The 13984-nt window shown below is 37.0% G+C and overlaps 1 protein-coding gene across 2 annotated transcripts in view; it reads right to left on the reverse strand.

The window, feature by feature from the left end:
- The window catches only part of LOC121329249 (SLIT-ROBO Rho GTPase-activating protein 3-like), a 73757-nt gene that overhangs the window by 11495 nt on the left and 48278 nt on the right, over nt 1-13984 (reverse strand). The window contains exons 7-15 of one of the 2 annotated variants that reach the window (XM_041274744.1): nt 12261-12482; nt 11396-11497; nt 9971-10168; nt 9556-9640; nt 6284-6311; nt 3129-3159; nt 2458-2518; nt 1248-1325; nt 778-912 (exon numbers count right to left, since the gene is read on the reverse strand). In XM_041274744.1, the coding sequence (XP_041130678.1) occupies nt 778-912; nt 1248-1325; nt 2458-2518; nt 3129-3159; nt 6284-6311; nt 9556-9640; nt 9971-10168; nt 11396-11497; nt 12261-12482 (940 nt within the window). Of the gene's footprint in view, nt 1-777; nt 913-1247; nt 1326-2457; nt 2519-3128; nt 3160-3819; nt 3923-6283; nt 6312-9555; nt 9641-9970; nt 10169-11395; nt 11498-12260; nt 12483-13984 lie in introns of both variants that reach the window. The other variant, XM_041274743.1, reaches the window with a different exon arrangement.

The raw sequence follows: 13984 nt of genomic DNA on the forward strand, positions 1-13984 counted from the left end.
CAGGAAGTAATCTGTCAATGCTCCTATGACTCTACTGCAGCAAGCATTTTTTGAAAACTGCTGCCTTAGCTACCTCTCTGTAGTTACTTTATAATTAACCCACAGTGGGGTTACTGCAATACAGTTATAAAATGGATCTACCATATCTAAGTTAAAGAGCAACTTGGTAGGTGTTTGCATTTTCAGTTATTTTACCAAACATTTTCACTTTCTATAATTTTCTTTTTTGGTCATCACATCTTCCTATAAAAAGAACTCTCTGGATAATGACTAACCTCTTAAATATATTACACTGGAAAGGAACCATTTCTTACAAGGGAGCAGGTAACAGTTACACTAAGATGTACCAGATAGACTTGAAGGTTAGACGTGTCTGATAGCTCTATTGTAGCCACAGGTGTGCATTAAATTGTGTTGCATTGTGTTTTAAAAACTCACCAGGATGTGATGACTGAAACAGGAAATGATAAGATATCAGATTTTTCTTGTCCTTATCAAGTAACTCTTTAAGTAAGACCAGATTTGGCGACAATGCAATTTACATAGCTTACTTACAAAATAAGATTGAAGAGTTACAGTCGAGTGGATTGAAAGGCAAACAAAGTGATAGAACACTTCAACCTTATTGCTAAACACTCAGTCCTAATATAAAATCAGTACTAAACGTGTATAGTTTTTGTTCTGTGTAATTGGTCACACCTGGTCAGTGGTCATAGTTTTCTAGTATTAGTTTGGAGACCTGCACACTGTTGGAGTGTCATAGAGAAGGCTACTTACTTATGGTTGACATAAAGTCTAGGAACTTTTCCTTAGGAAACAGTGGGTTTTCCAGTCCTCTGAAGTAAAGCTTTAAGACCCCAGCAACTGAGTTAATATCATGATCATTGTGATCATCAGTCAAAGGGTCCTCACCTACGTTAAACATAGTAGATACAATGAGATAACTTACAACATTTTTCTAATGGGCCATTCATCGCTGGTTCAGATACAGCCAATATTCTATTTAGTCATATTGAAACAGCCATGGTAAAAAATGTAGACATCTATTTTTCATTATAAATTGAAGAAACTACATAGGTTCCCATCCTTATTTAATTTATTTTCAAACACACACATACAAATACATATTTATGGTAAAGGTGGTGAAATGTCTCATTTTATATTATTTTTGATGAAAAACACTTTATAAAGCAATGCTTTTGATCATTAATATAAAACATAATTGGAAAATCTTTGTGCAGACCAACCTCTTTCAAATGAATTTTTAATGTCATTGACTTCGACCTGAGATCCAGGAACTCTAAAAATACCCTGTTGTTGAAGACCTAGAAGAGGAAAAACATTGACTTCTATCAGCGGCATTATTAACTTGAAATTGAAGTGTTTTAAAAGTGAAAGCAATCTAGATTCCTGAACCCTAGAAAAACGGAAATGCAATTTTGTTTTAAAAAATGATTTTCAGAAACCTCCTCTCAATGTCATAATCATCTTGTATAATGGTTTGGCCTCGGCTATATATTGTAACCTTCTTCAGGGACTTCACAGCAGCTGGGAAATGAAATGACTGGTAATACATAAATGTCAGGAGGCTACAGCCAGGTTCCATTTCAGCAGACACAACGTTGCAATTGGAAATCTATTTTCCTGATTTCATAAGCATAATCCAACCTGCTTCTGAAACTGACAGAATTTTGCCTGACGTGAGAGCTAAACTCTCCCATCTCCAGTGTTAACTAGTTCATTTATGTCTCATTGATCTTTCTCAGCTGCAGGGAATTTGAGGCAGATGCGGGAGGGTGAGTTAATTCCTGTTTGATGCTTGCCCCGTTCCTATTTTGGTTTATATTACACACTAATGCTATAATTTATCGCCATTAGAACAAATTGCGAAGCATGATATACTGAGGAGAGGACATCTACGTTTCACTTGAAGAGAAACAATGACCTATTTTGCACACATGCAAAATCTATTTGAATCAAAGGTAAACAATAACACATTAAATGGTGTTGTTGTTTTAAGACATTTTTAGCATGCTACTGCTAACAGTCAAAAGGGTATTTTAGCAAATCTTTGCAATTCCTTGATGGACTCCTGGGTGAAAGTGAGTGTTAAGCAAGCTTTCTTGCTCGTGCTCCTCAGTACAGACCTGATAGGAAAACTCAGTACATGATCTCTTACTCACACTGTGCTAATCGATGTGGTGCAGCATTTTAAAAATGAAACATAATGGACCGGAGTTGTCTAAAGTGACAGAGCAGTAAAAACAACTAATAGTGTGACATACACACAGTGGCACCTAATACAGTGCTCCCTCATTATTTCACAATTTAGTAATTAAAAAGTGTGGTTAACTTGTATATATAGTATATTATACATGTACTATAATGCATTGTTTTCAATATTATATTAGTTCTTTATGTTCTTCATGAAATCGACCGTTTCATCCGCTTGCTTACCGTACAGATTGATGTACCGAACACAGCTCTCCACCACAAGGGGGATGGCTTGGCCTGAATCCTGAAAAATCAAAAAAAGAATGATACATTTGGTTGGCCTATGGAACAAAGAAGACAAAAGAATGCAAGGACGTTACAGCACACGACAAAACAGGGTCTGTAAGCTGGCATGTTTAACTCTAAGAAATATTAATAACACAGGCAGTCAGAAATGCAGGTACCTTTCAGCTGTTTATGAAAGCAATGCTTTATAAGAATTTTCAAACCAAAAAGCCTGGATAAAAACCTTGAAACATTACTTCATAAACGTTCTGGTCCAGACAACCCTCTGACAAATACTGGGACAGTAGTGAGAGTTGCTGAAGAGTAATCTACTTACTGAACTGAAAAGGTTGTTTGGTATTATCATAAATAGTTTGGTTTTAGAAAAGTGACACACTGCTAAGTCACCTTTGTTTTTGGTAACAATGTTTCCCAAATCCAAGATTTAACTTTAACATTTTGTACTGTACATAAGGATATTATTCTGATCACGATCAGTACCAAACACAGCCTTTATGGATAAGTCAAAGTCTGTATGGATGAGGCTGTATTCTGTACAGCATATACAGCAGTTAAAGCTTCATATTCAAGGACTCCTGTTTTGAGAGGAGACCCTAACTGGCCAGTACCTGGTTTCTGGTACGAGCATTCCTTCGTCCTCTGGTAAAGAAAGCAGCAGAGCAGGAAAACAGAAGAGGGGAAGCAAGAATCAAAACAGTTAAAGAAGCATACAGAACATTCCGTCAGGGAGGCCAGGAAGCTAAATGCAATGGCAGCTTTACAGGATAAGATGCCGGTGAGGGTGCTTACAGCTGTAGACTACAGAACCTGAGTCCTTGCAATGAGTAATATAATGCAAACAGAAATGTGATGCCAATCAATTCGGGATTGTTCTTGGATTATGGATGTATAAAATAAACCTGTACATGGTATGCTCTAAAGATAAAACTATTAAATTATTCATTTTGAACCACGCTCTTCTAACAACCAGGAATAACATTTAGCAAGATATGCCTATTTTGAATGGCATTTTAAAATTTGTATCTATATGAATGACTTAAAAAAGAAAAAAGTTTCCTACCCTGCACAGGCACTAGTACGAATAGTATGGTTGATATTTGCTAATAATTACATTTGTCAGTGTTTTAAATGATAACTCCAGCTGTAACCAACATAAACCACATCCAAAGGCCACAGAAACAAAGCACACAAGAAGGCAAGATTAATCAGAAGGCACACAGTAAGGCAAGAGAGAGGGGTAAGTCAAAGCCACCACTCCATTTAGCATTCAGGGACTCCCGAGCACACGATAATGAGTACCTCAATGAAGGTTTCCATATTGCCGTTAAACAGTTTATGATTATAGACTGATCGAGGTCTAGGCTTCCTCATTTTCTGTGGTTTAGGGGGAAGAGAAGGGGGCCTGGGAAAAATGGAACAAATGCAACACATAAACTGTAATGAAGACAGCAAAACCTTACCCTCTGAGTTTCACAGAAAAACAAAAAACAAAAAACAAAAAAACAAAATAAAAATCGACTGTATATTAAGGCTGTTATTTATTACCCCAAATCCAATTCAGTACTAATTTTATGCATGCATAGTACACAATGCCACTTACGGCTACAATGACACAAACATGCTAGATCTACTAGTATACTATACACCTAAATCAATGTCTAGTATGCTAGACAAAATGCAATATAGGGGTTAACATTGCATACAGTGCCATCAGGGGGCCAAATGTATTTTTACCTACTAAACATGCAGTGAACTCCTATTCTGCATAAACCCACTGACTTCAAAATATCTGTTCGGATACAGGCAATCTATATCTGTGTATCCTTTTCCTTTAACTTTACCGTGTTTGCCATCAGAGTGCCATTTGGAGAAAATGTATACCAAAAAGTCAAAGTGCTGATGCTTGGAACTCAGAGGGCAAAACTAAATTGTTCATATATCAACACATAAAATCAATGGTCTGTGAATGACAGTGCAATAGTGACCACAAATCTATGACACACAGTCATCTACAATATAAATGCAGTTAGTAAAGCAGCATCTGTAAAAAAACTAACAACAACAACAAAAAAAAAAAAAACTATTGACATTACAATGGACATGAGCACAAGGACATTCAAAGGGCAAATACAAAGAAGGAGAACAAATACTTTCTAACATGCCAAACATTGGCAATAAACATCATTCAATGAGCAGTTACTACTGGTCACAATATGTGTTTTAAGTGTATTTGAATCAGTGATGAACAGAGACTACAATGACCTACACTGACCATGCATCCAGGAACTAGGATGAGGCATTAGAATTCATTTTGCATAGGGCTTTGACCAGGTTCCAGGTAGAATGTTCTGGTCACTCTACTTAGACTGGAATTAAACCCAGAGGAACTGGCTGCCAATTGTAGTCATACATCTGGTGCTCTTGGCTCGCATGTTAAGCAGGTGAGAGGAGAGCATGCTGTGTGTGTGTCGCCCTGCTAATAGGAGATGGTAGGCAAACACTTCCTTCATGAAGCACTGCCCGCTGTGTCACATTAATAGTAAGGAAGTCTGCAGCTGTGATAGCCTTGCCCTGCCATGAATGCTTAGGGACACAAGGCTTTTTCATTAAGCATTAGCCCACTGATAAGTGCACTGGAGTGTCATGTGCATACTTAATTCTGTGACTAATAGCATTTTTTAAGCCCACTGATTCTTACAAAATATTGGGCCACTATATATATATATATATTATATATATATATATATATTATATTATATATATATATATATATATATGATGCTATATAGTTTGTAACTACGATCAAGTTCAAGTGAATGCTAGTTCAAGTTCACTTACCCTTAGTGCGCGAGTGAGTCACGTGTCACATTAGGCTAATTTATTCAACACAATGTCACCAAGACATAAAGGATCTGTTTTTTTTTGTTACAGTAATTACTAAAACGTGAAATCTCTCTCTCTCTCTCTTTTTTTTCTAGAAAAAAAAGAATGACTTGCGTTCCTTACAGAACAAGAAAGAAAACCTAAATGGCACAGTAATTGGAATAATATTTTGAAGATCAAGGTTCAGAGGCCTTTTTACAGTTGTGAAAGAAGACAAACCACAATGTTAGGGTAAACTAAAAAGAAACACTATAATAACATTTTAAATACAGCATTGCTACCTTTTATGGTGACTTTCAAAAAGTCCCAAATAACAACAACTACAAAAAGTGTGTGGATCTATTTAATTCTAACACATCATGAAATACCAAATAAACATCTGTTATATTTATTACAGTTGCTGTTTGTCTTGTTATTTGTTACTTTTTAAAACCCAGAGGTAGCAACATTAAAATACAACCCTAGGGTTATAAAATTAGACACACATTTCAATGAAACATTTCTTTGTGTTTTGTAAAACATGGTTAAACATGTGTCTACTTTATAAGTTTCTTTTAGTTTTGCTTAGTTATGAAGTCTTATGATTGGGAATTTTTAGCTTTAGATAAGTCTCTAGGAGTTCTACACAATTCTGTCTAAATTCCGGTTTCAAACACAGTCACTAACACCGTGAAACTGCACTAAATTGAGCTGACACAGCACTAACGGGAAAGCTGGAGCAGGTCAGATGGAACATATTGTTGCAGAAAATAAAAGCAATCTTTTTTAACACCAGGCTAATTATTTGTAGCAGGGTTTCAGATGCATTGTCAACTGTATTGGGGTTTAAAAATGAAGAGGCAGGCAAGCAGCACCTAACCTAATATAATATAATTCTTACCTTGTAGTGCCACACTCAGCCCTTTCCCCTGTAAGAAATACATTATAAAGAATTAATAATTTTATATTTTTCCTTTTATTTATTTGCAGCGACAGATGATCCCAAACTATTTTTCAAAACCTTGACTTGAAGTCTGTAGTTTGGGTTGAAACGTGGGATAGTGCTTTAGTGAACATCTGATTCCAATCAGATTTATTTCTTGTCCTTGGAGACCAAATATCTGCCACCTGTACTAAGCTACTATCTTATTAGCAAGTAACCCACAGAACCATTTTTTCAATATTAGTACAGTGCATAGGTTAAGGGTAGTAATGAGTGTTCAATTCCTATGGTAATCTGGTTTATTTAGGTTTACCTACATTGCTGGAATTTAGTATATATTTTTTTTAAACACAATTAATTGTAGCATGTTCCATGGTATTGCTACCCGCCTCCCCCTGCAGTGTTTTTTTTTGTTTTGTTTTGTTTTGTTTTTAATAAAGTCAATAACGATAGAATGGCTCAATCTTATATTTCATCTGACAATTTCCCACCAATGAAGTGTCTCGGCCCATTTAATCAGACGCTGTGAGCTATTCATATTGAACACCATTGGAGATGCAGCATCAGCATTTGTTACAAGTGACATTCAGTGGTTCCCTTAGAAACCTGAGATTGAAAGCATTAAGAATTGGGCACATCTTGTGTTAAGGCAAAATGTCTAGGATGATGGGGGAGAAATATTCTGTGACATCCAGCTGTGTCTCTTCTAACTCACTGATCTCTCTCTATGAGACCTGTTGATAGGAACGAGGCAAACAATTCCCTCAACACATTCAAGGCAGAAGGGGTTGTTCAATTCAAAACACTCATCTCAGCCAAAAAAAAAGCACTGGGAATTAAGCAAGCTCTAGGACTAGACTTGTCTGTGCCCCATGACTGAATTTTTATCAGGATACTGAATTACTGATACTGAATTGAAAGGCAACTTTGCAAATCAAGTTGAAATTTCTTTAGCGTTTTGGCAAATTAATATTTAGCATAACATGCACATATAAATGTAAAAGATTAGTAACAGACGGTAAAGGAAAACTGCTCAGAATTGTAATGAAACGTGATGCTTATGTGTCATTTATGCTGATCCCTCGTGCTTGCTTTGTGCAATTCTCCTGTCACACATCACTTAGAAAAGTTTAATATTCAAGAACATTATATACTCAAAGCTTCATAGGATGTTGTGAATCACAACAAAAACCTGATTTGCTTCATTTAACATCATCCCTTTCTGTTACAATACTTCTGTCAGGGACTCACAGAAAGGCACTCTTATACTTATAAAAGTATACTATAACATATACTGTAATAACTGTTTGCAATTATTTAATGTGAACACTAGAAAATACAAACAATTCTCATTTCTATGATCATATATAGATATTTTTGTTATTAAGTTTTTTGTTATATAAAAATGCTTTCAGGATAGCTGCACCATACTTCATATGTAATCATTGGGCTTGTAATGCCATCATTGAGCTAGTCTGATGTAACACAATCTTGTTTGATGTAGTCTCCTATAATTACAATTCAACTTAGATTTCAACTGTTGAGTTACCAGTTGTCTCCAAGGTGTTTAGTTTTAAAATAATTACAAGAGACATGGTGCAGCAGCACGGTGCTACAGACTTGCAACAGGCAGATGCGCCCTTTACATTACAGGGTTCTTGCCATTGACATCATTTGAATTTACCTATGTGAAATGCAGCCCACTTACTCAGAAGTTTCCAATTTTTTTTCCCAACCCCAGTATATTACTTCTTTGGCTTTAGAAAAAAACTTGAGCTGATTTGAGGTGCAGAAATAGGCTAGCTTACGGGACCATTAGAGTTAGTTCCCAGCAGTGGCAAAGCTCCCCCTGAGATTTAAGCACCCAATATAAATGGCACAGAGAAATCATTGTAACTGCCTGCTGTGTGCTCAAAATTGTTTTCTGAAAATGACAACATGCTTTATAACTGCGACGCTAAGAAAAGCTTTTCTAGCTGACAATAAAGGACATTACTGGTACAAGTTTTGGCAGGTCCCTCGATAATCCTTCTTTGTTTTCATTATGGTTTAACATGAAAACACATTAAGGAGCAGGGATGGAAACGGTTTGCATGCACAGTTATAATGCAAATCACACTGAATGTTTTTTTTCTAAGATATGATATTTTTCATGTCTACCTTTTCATTGTTATTCTGTAATAGCACATTTAGACCTCATGTATCTGGACATGATTCCCAAGTTGTGTCTAAAAACACTTACTTACTTAAGTGCTTCTTAATGAACCCTTGAAGCAAATATTTAAATGAAATGAAATAACCAATTAAAATGACGCATTACATTATTCCGGAGAATTAGCTCTTTTAATGTTACAAATATATATATATATATTTGTAACATTTATTTACATTTTCAAACCTACATAAGATTACAAAATCCCATAACACGATGAGAATACACCAAATCTGTCACCGGTCTGAACTTTTTTTTACAGGAAATGCTAATTTAAAATTAAGCCATTGAAAACAGTACCATACGACACACTGCATGGTCACACACTTACAACAATAACACTGAATTGCCTACATTTAAAAAAAAACAAACAAAAAAAACAAAAAAAAAAAAAACAAAAACAAAAAAAAAAAAAAAACAACATCTGAGGCACTCATTCCTGTATTGAACTCTGCACATTGAAAATATTATTTTTCTTGGTGCTGATACAATGGTACATTAATTTACCGTATGGGCTTGTGTCTTGTTTAGCAAGACTTCTACATCTGTGTTTTGGGCGCAGCTGGACTGAGATTCTCCTATTACCCATTAGATTAATAACTGCAATAAGAACAGCTGCTTAGTGGCCTGCCTGGCGACTCTCTGTGATTTATTGGGCGTAATCAGCATTGTGAGGTGCCACAGTTAGAACTGAGGGGACAGTTGTGCACCCAGTATTAGTGCCAGCAACCTAATGCTGTTGTACTTGCTTTGCCTACACAGTATTTACTGTATCATAATTTAAAGAGTTATTTCCCATGCCCTTTTTTCATTATCTTAGCAACCCTGTTGCCATTGGTACATCTTTTGTTCTATATACAAAACAAATACTGCAACACCGGATTCTGCTCATTCTGCTATATATATATATATATTCTTTTGAGTTCAGGAGTATAATTAGGCAGCGACAGGCTGCCATTGCCTGGTAGACTGGTAAACTTCGACCCAGTGAATAAATTACATAAATCACACGTCTTACCTTCTCCAAGGGTTTGCTTAAGTAGGTCATGTTTGGCCTGGAGTTTTGTGATAAGATTACTGCCATTTAGGTACTCCTTGAATTTCTGTAAAGGGAAGTGAATGGTTGGTGAACTGGTTTTAAAGAGCAACAAAACGTTCTCATCATATTCGATTCCTAGAAGAACCAGTGATTCAAGTTCATTCTCTGCACTTTGTGCATAGTGGGTCAGTGAATAGGGGTCTATTTTCAGCATGGACTTTTGGAGGATCAAACCCATATTTGGTTTTCTAAGGCCTAAAACTCTCGTAACATATGTAAAAACGTTACCCTTTTTATTATTTCGTTTCATCCTCTATGGTAGGAAGGGTGAGTATGCTAAGAAACCATCCGCCCTCACAAATCTCTGCGCTCTGACAGGAAAATCACAACTTACTGTAAAATAGAAGACCTCAGTTTCCTGCTGGTTGGACCTCCTTTTCGCAATGTTGGTTTTACTCATGTAGGCTTCAGAAGAAGCAGACTTAATGGATTCAGTGGAGCGGCTGTGCTGGAACGCATCTGACACGTCGAAATCTTCAACAGTTAACATATCTTGTAAGGTCTGCATTGTAGCATCCAGGGTCTTTCGAACCTGGGAAGTGAAGCAGAACACTATTTTGTAAAAGCCTTTTTGAAATGGACTGCGTGCCATGTTTTTCTAAAATGTCAAATGCAGTTTAGAAAGCTTCCTTTTTATGTCTAGAGGTTTCTTTGTAAAGTTTTTTTCAGTGCATCTAATGGGAGGGAATAGGAATCCTTTAACGACATAGACAACTGAAATAATTTTTTTATAATACATTAAATATATATATATATATATATATATATATATATATATATATATATATATATATATATATATTGTGAAAAAAAGATGTACTTGTAGACTCAAGACACCAATTGTGTGTCCCTACAACAAGACTATGATTGAATTGTCTGGAGACTCTGACATCCCCAAAGTAAAGTAGATTTGTCCTTAACAACAGCAAACCATTCAAGTGGTGTGCTTTGGTTCATGTTCGCCACTGTTGTACGATATTATAAAACTACAATATCAGTGCGGTTAATGTGTTGTTTAGAAGATGTGTTGATATAAGACAAAACCTAATTCTATTAAAATAAGATGTGCAATGAGATTGTGTACATCCAAGAAAAACAACCTTTCCAATTTTATATAAATCTCTTTAAAAAAAAAAAAAAAACAACAACATAATAATTCTGCAATCTTAAGTTTGATTAGACAAAAAGCACTGAATGGGCGTCCATTTCTAAATAGACATATAAAACAAACGTCTTTAAAAAAAAAACACTGACATTTTTCTACACCAGAAATTGACAGGTGAGAGTTATATTTGCTGTAACTATATAACTCTTGCAAAACAAAATGTGACCTTTAAATAATAGTACGTCTAGCTGGACTGCTCTTTCCTAAAGGAGATGTTATGATCATTCCCTGCATTAATGCACACTGACCTGGGGTCAGACTAAGTAAGGTGAAAATGAAAGCAGTCTGACAGCTATAATAGCTGTGTGTAAAATGCCTCCGGGACACTTCCACACAGTGTACAGTGTAACAAAAAGACATATTGCTGATGCAGTGCAAATCAACACTTCCTTGTCAGTTATCAGACACAAGAAAGGTGAGAAATGGAACTATATTTTTGAGATGTAGTAAATCAACACAGTGGACACCCATTACTCCACAGAATAACAACAAGCATCACAGCTAAAAACTCAAGAGTAACAACAATACAACACTGAAACTAATAGGGAGTGTTTAGTTCTGTTCATTCTTTTCCCTTGGTGTTCAATAGATTACCTCTTCATTCTCTATTTTAAGGCTTGCCAGTCTGGACTGAAGCTGGTGATAGCGCATGAGGAGTTCAGTCTGAACTGGTTGCTGGGCGCTCACCTGGCACACCTGTAAACAAATCAAAGCACAGTATAAATAATGATGAACTACAGCTGACACAGGGGCTCCCGAGTGACGCCTCCAGTAAAGGCATGCCGCCCGGAGTGTAGGATGCACCCTATAGCTTGGAGATCGCCAGTCCGAATCCAGGCTATGCCACTGGAGACCATGGACGGGAGTTCCCAGGGGGTGGCGCACAATTGGCCAAGCCCTGCCTGGGCCGGGAGGGGTAAGGTTTGCTGTGGAATCCTTGGCTCACCGCACACCAGCGACCCCTGTGGCTGGCTGGGGGCTTGCAGGCCTGCCTGTACGCAATTCAGAACTGTGTGGTTCTCCAACTTTGTAAGTTCTGAGATGGCTGCACAGCAGCTTGCAGAGCGAAAAAAAGTGTATGGCTGACGGCATGCGTTTCGGAGGACGCATGTGCTCGTCCTCGTATCTCCTGAGTTAGTTCAGTGGTTGCAGCGGTGAGCCAAGTTGAATAATAATTGGGCATTCCAAAAATAATTGTTAAAAAAAAAAAAAAAACCTACAGCTGACACAAACAATAAGTACTCTCAATAAGTACCCCTGCTTTGACTATACAGTATTACCTAATTGATTTGACTAAAGTATAACAGCACATTGTTTTATGACTCTGGCCAGTAGTACTACCAAAGAATGACTGCATCTTGACTACAAAACTCTTGGCTACTACTCTTGTTACTATTCTGGAGCACAAACTGTTCTGTTATTCTCGGCTATAATTCAAGCACAGTTTAAAGTACAGTACCTCATCTCCCATGTGGGGTTGATACTCAAATCTCACTGGCGGACAGAAGACCTGGTTGTGCATGTCCATTATTTTGTGTTTGTCACTGCGTGCATCCAGGTTGTCCACTGCATTCTCAATGATGTCCAAGCCCTCGTGCCTCGAGGTCTCCAGGTTGTACTCAGCAGAGAGGTAGGTCCTGAAGGTTCTGGCAAGACTTGCGTGATAACCCATATCACAGCACTGTGGAAAAAAAACAACCCATCAATACATCATCAATTTGAATCATAAATAAACACTGTCTGTGCCCTATATTTATATTTCCCTTCACACTGTACCTAGGTCTCTCATATATTTATTACTCTAGTGATAGGATGGAACACATAACCTTTTAGCTTCAAAGCAATACAACAGAAGCCACCCTTGGTATTAAATTGGATTTCATTATCATCATTTACAGTTTCCTTTTATTACTTTGTCACCCCTGATTTCAAATTACTTGACACTGGCAGTAATAAATCCTTCTACAAATTACCTTCACTGTAAAACGCAAGATAGTATATGAAATAATGCTAGGCCCTGACTAATTGCCGTCAAACAACAGCTGTGTATGTCACAAGCTGACAGCACAAACGTTAATGGAAAAATACAAACAAACTGGACACTGCCTGGTAACTATTAGAGATACTGTACTGGTATTCCCCATTTACACACATACAGGAATGGAGGCAACTTTAAGCATATTTATACAAAACAGACATCAGATGTTTATATTACACAGACGTCTTAACAAAATGAAATATATGGAGTATATAATAATTGGGAACCAATGGGAAGGTGCTAAGATTGCCCAGACAGCACGCCTACTCAATTTCAAGACTAAAAAAAAAAACTTAATGGATAAGTTAGAAGAATGCTTTCAACTTGTTCTAGTACCTGGCCTACTGCCACCAGTGGATCCAGGTGGAGCCTATATCGGCTGGTTGTTATCTGTGCAGAAGGAAGGCCTGCGCTTTACTCATCAGACACCCCGGATGAAGTGGTAGAGTCATGTTGGATCATTCATTCATTACATGCAATTTAGTTAAAAGCAAGCTTATGAAGCCACATGCCTCATGATATCACAAACCATAAAGGTGTACAATCAAGAGAAACTGTAATTAAACACATCTCTGTGGGTAAGATACAGCATTAAAGTACAGTAATTCGTCACGTAGCCGACTGCAGTGGGACCGGAGTAAGGATGGATATGTAGTCATACAAAAAAATCCAGTTTTAAATACCATTATATAGAGCTGTAACAATTACTATATTCACACAATTATAGTTTTGTGATTCAGCTTGTATTAGGGAGCTCCTTTAAATCCCTTGTTTACAAAGATACATGGTATTAATGCTTGTGATAGAGTAGCCATCTGCTGTGTGGGTGCGTGCATAACATAATTTGGTAAGTGTGCCGATATGTGACTACTGTACAATATGTCCTTTTCTTCACTGCAGCTACTGGTTTTAATTCCCAAGATTTCTTCCTCACGGTCACACCCACATTTCTTGCAGTTTTCTACTAACCCTGCCATTAGCGACAGAGCAGTAACCACAGAAACTGATCAGCCAGCAGCTCTTACCAGCAGAGAGATTCTGTGCAAGATGTAAAATTCTAAATGTGAATACAACACGAGAGCATCAGGCACCTTCGGGATTTCCAAGAAATCTGACCTTCAATTAGAACAGAGCGAGTCATTTGT

This window comes from Polyodon spathula, chromosome 16 (genome assembly GCF_017654505.1).
Source record: "Polyodon spathula isolate WHYD16114869_AA chromosome 16, ASM1765450v1, whole genome shotgun sequence".
In the NCBI taxonomy this organism is placed as follows: domain Eukaryota; kingdom Metazoa; phylum Chordata; class Actinopteri; order Acipenseriformes; family Polyodontidae; genus Polyodon; species Polyodon spathula.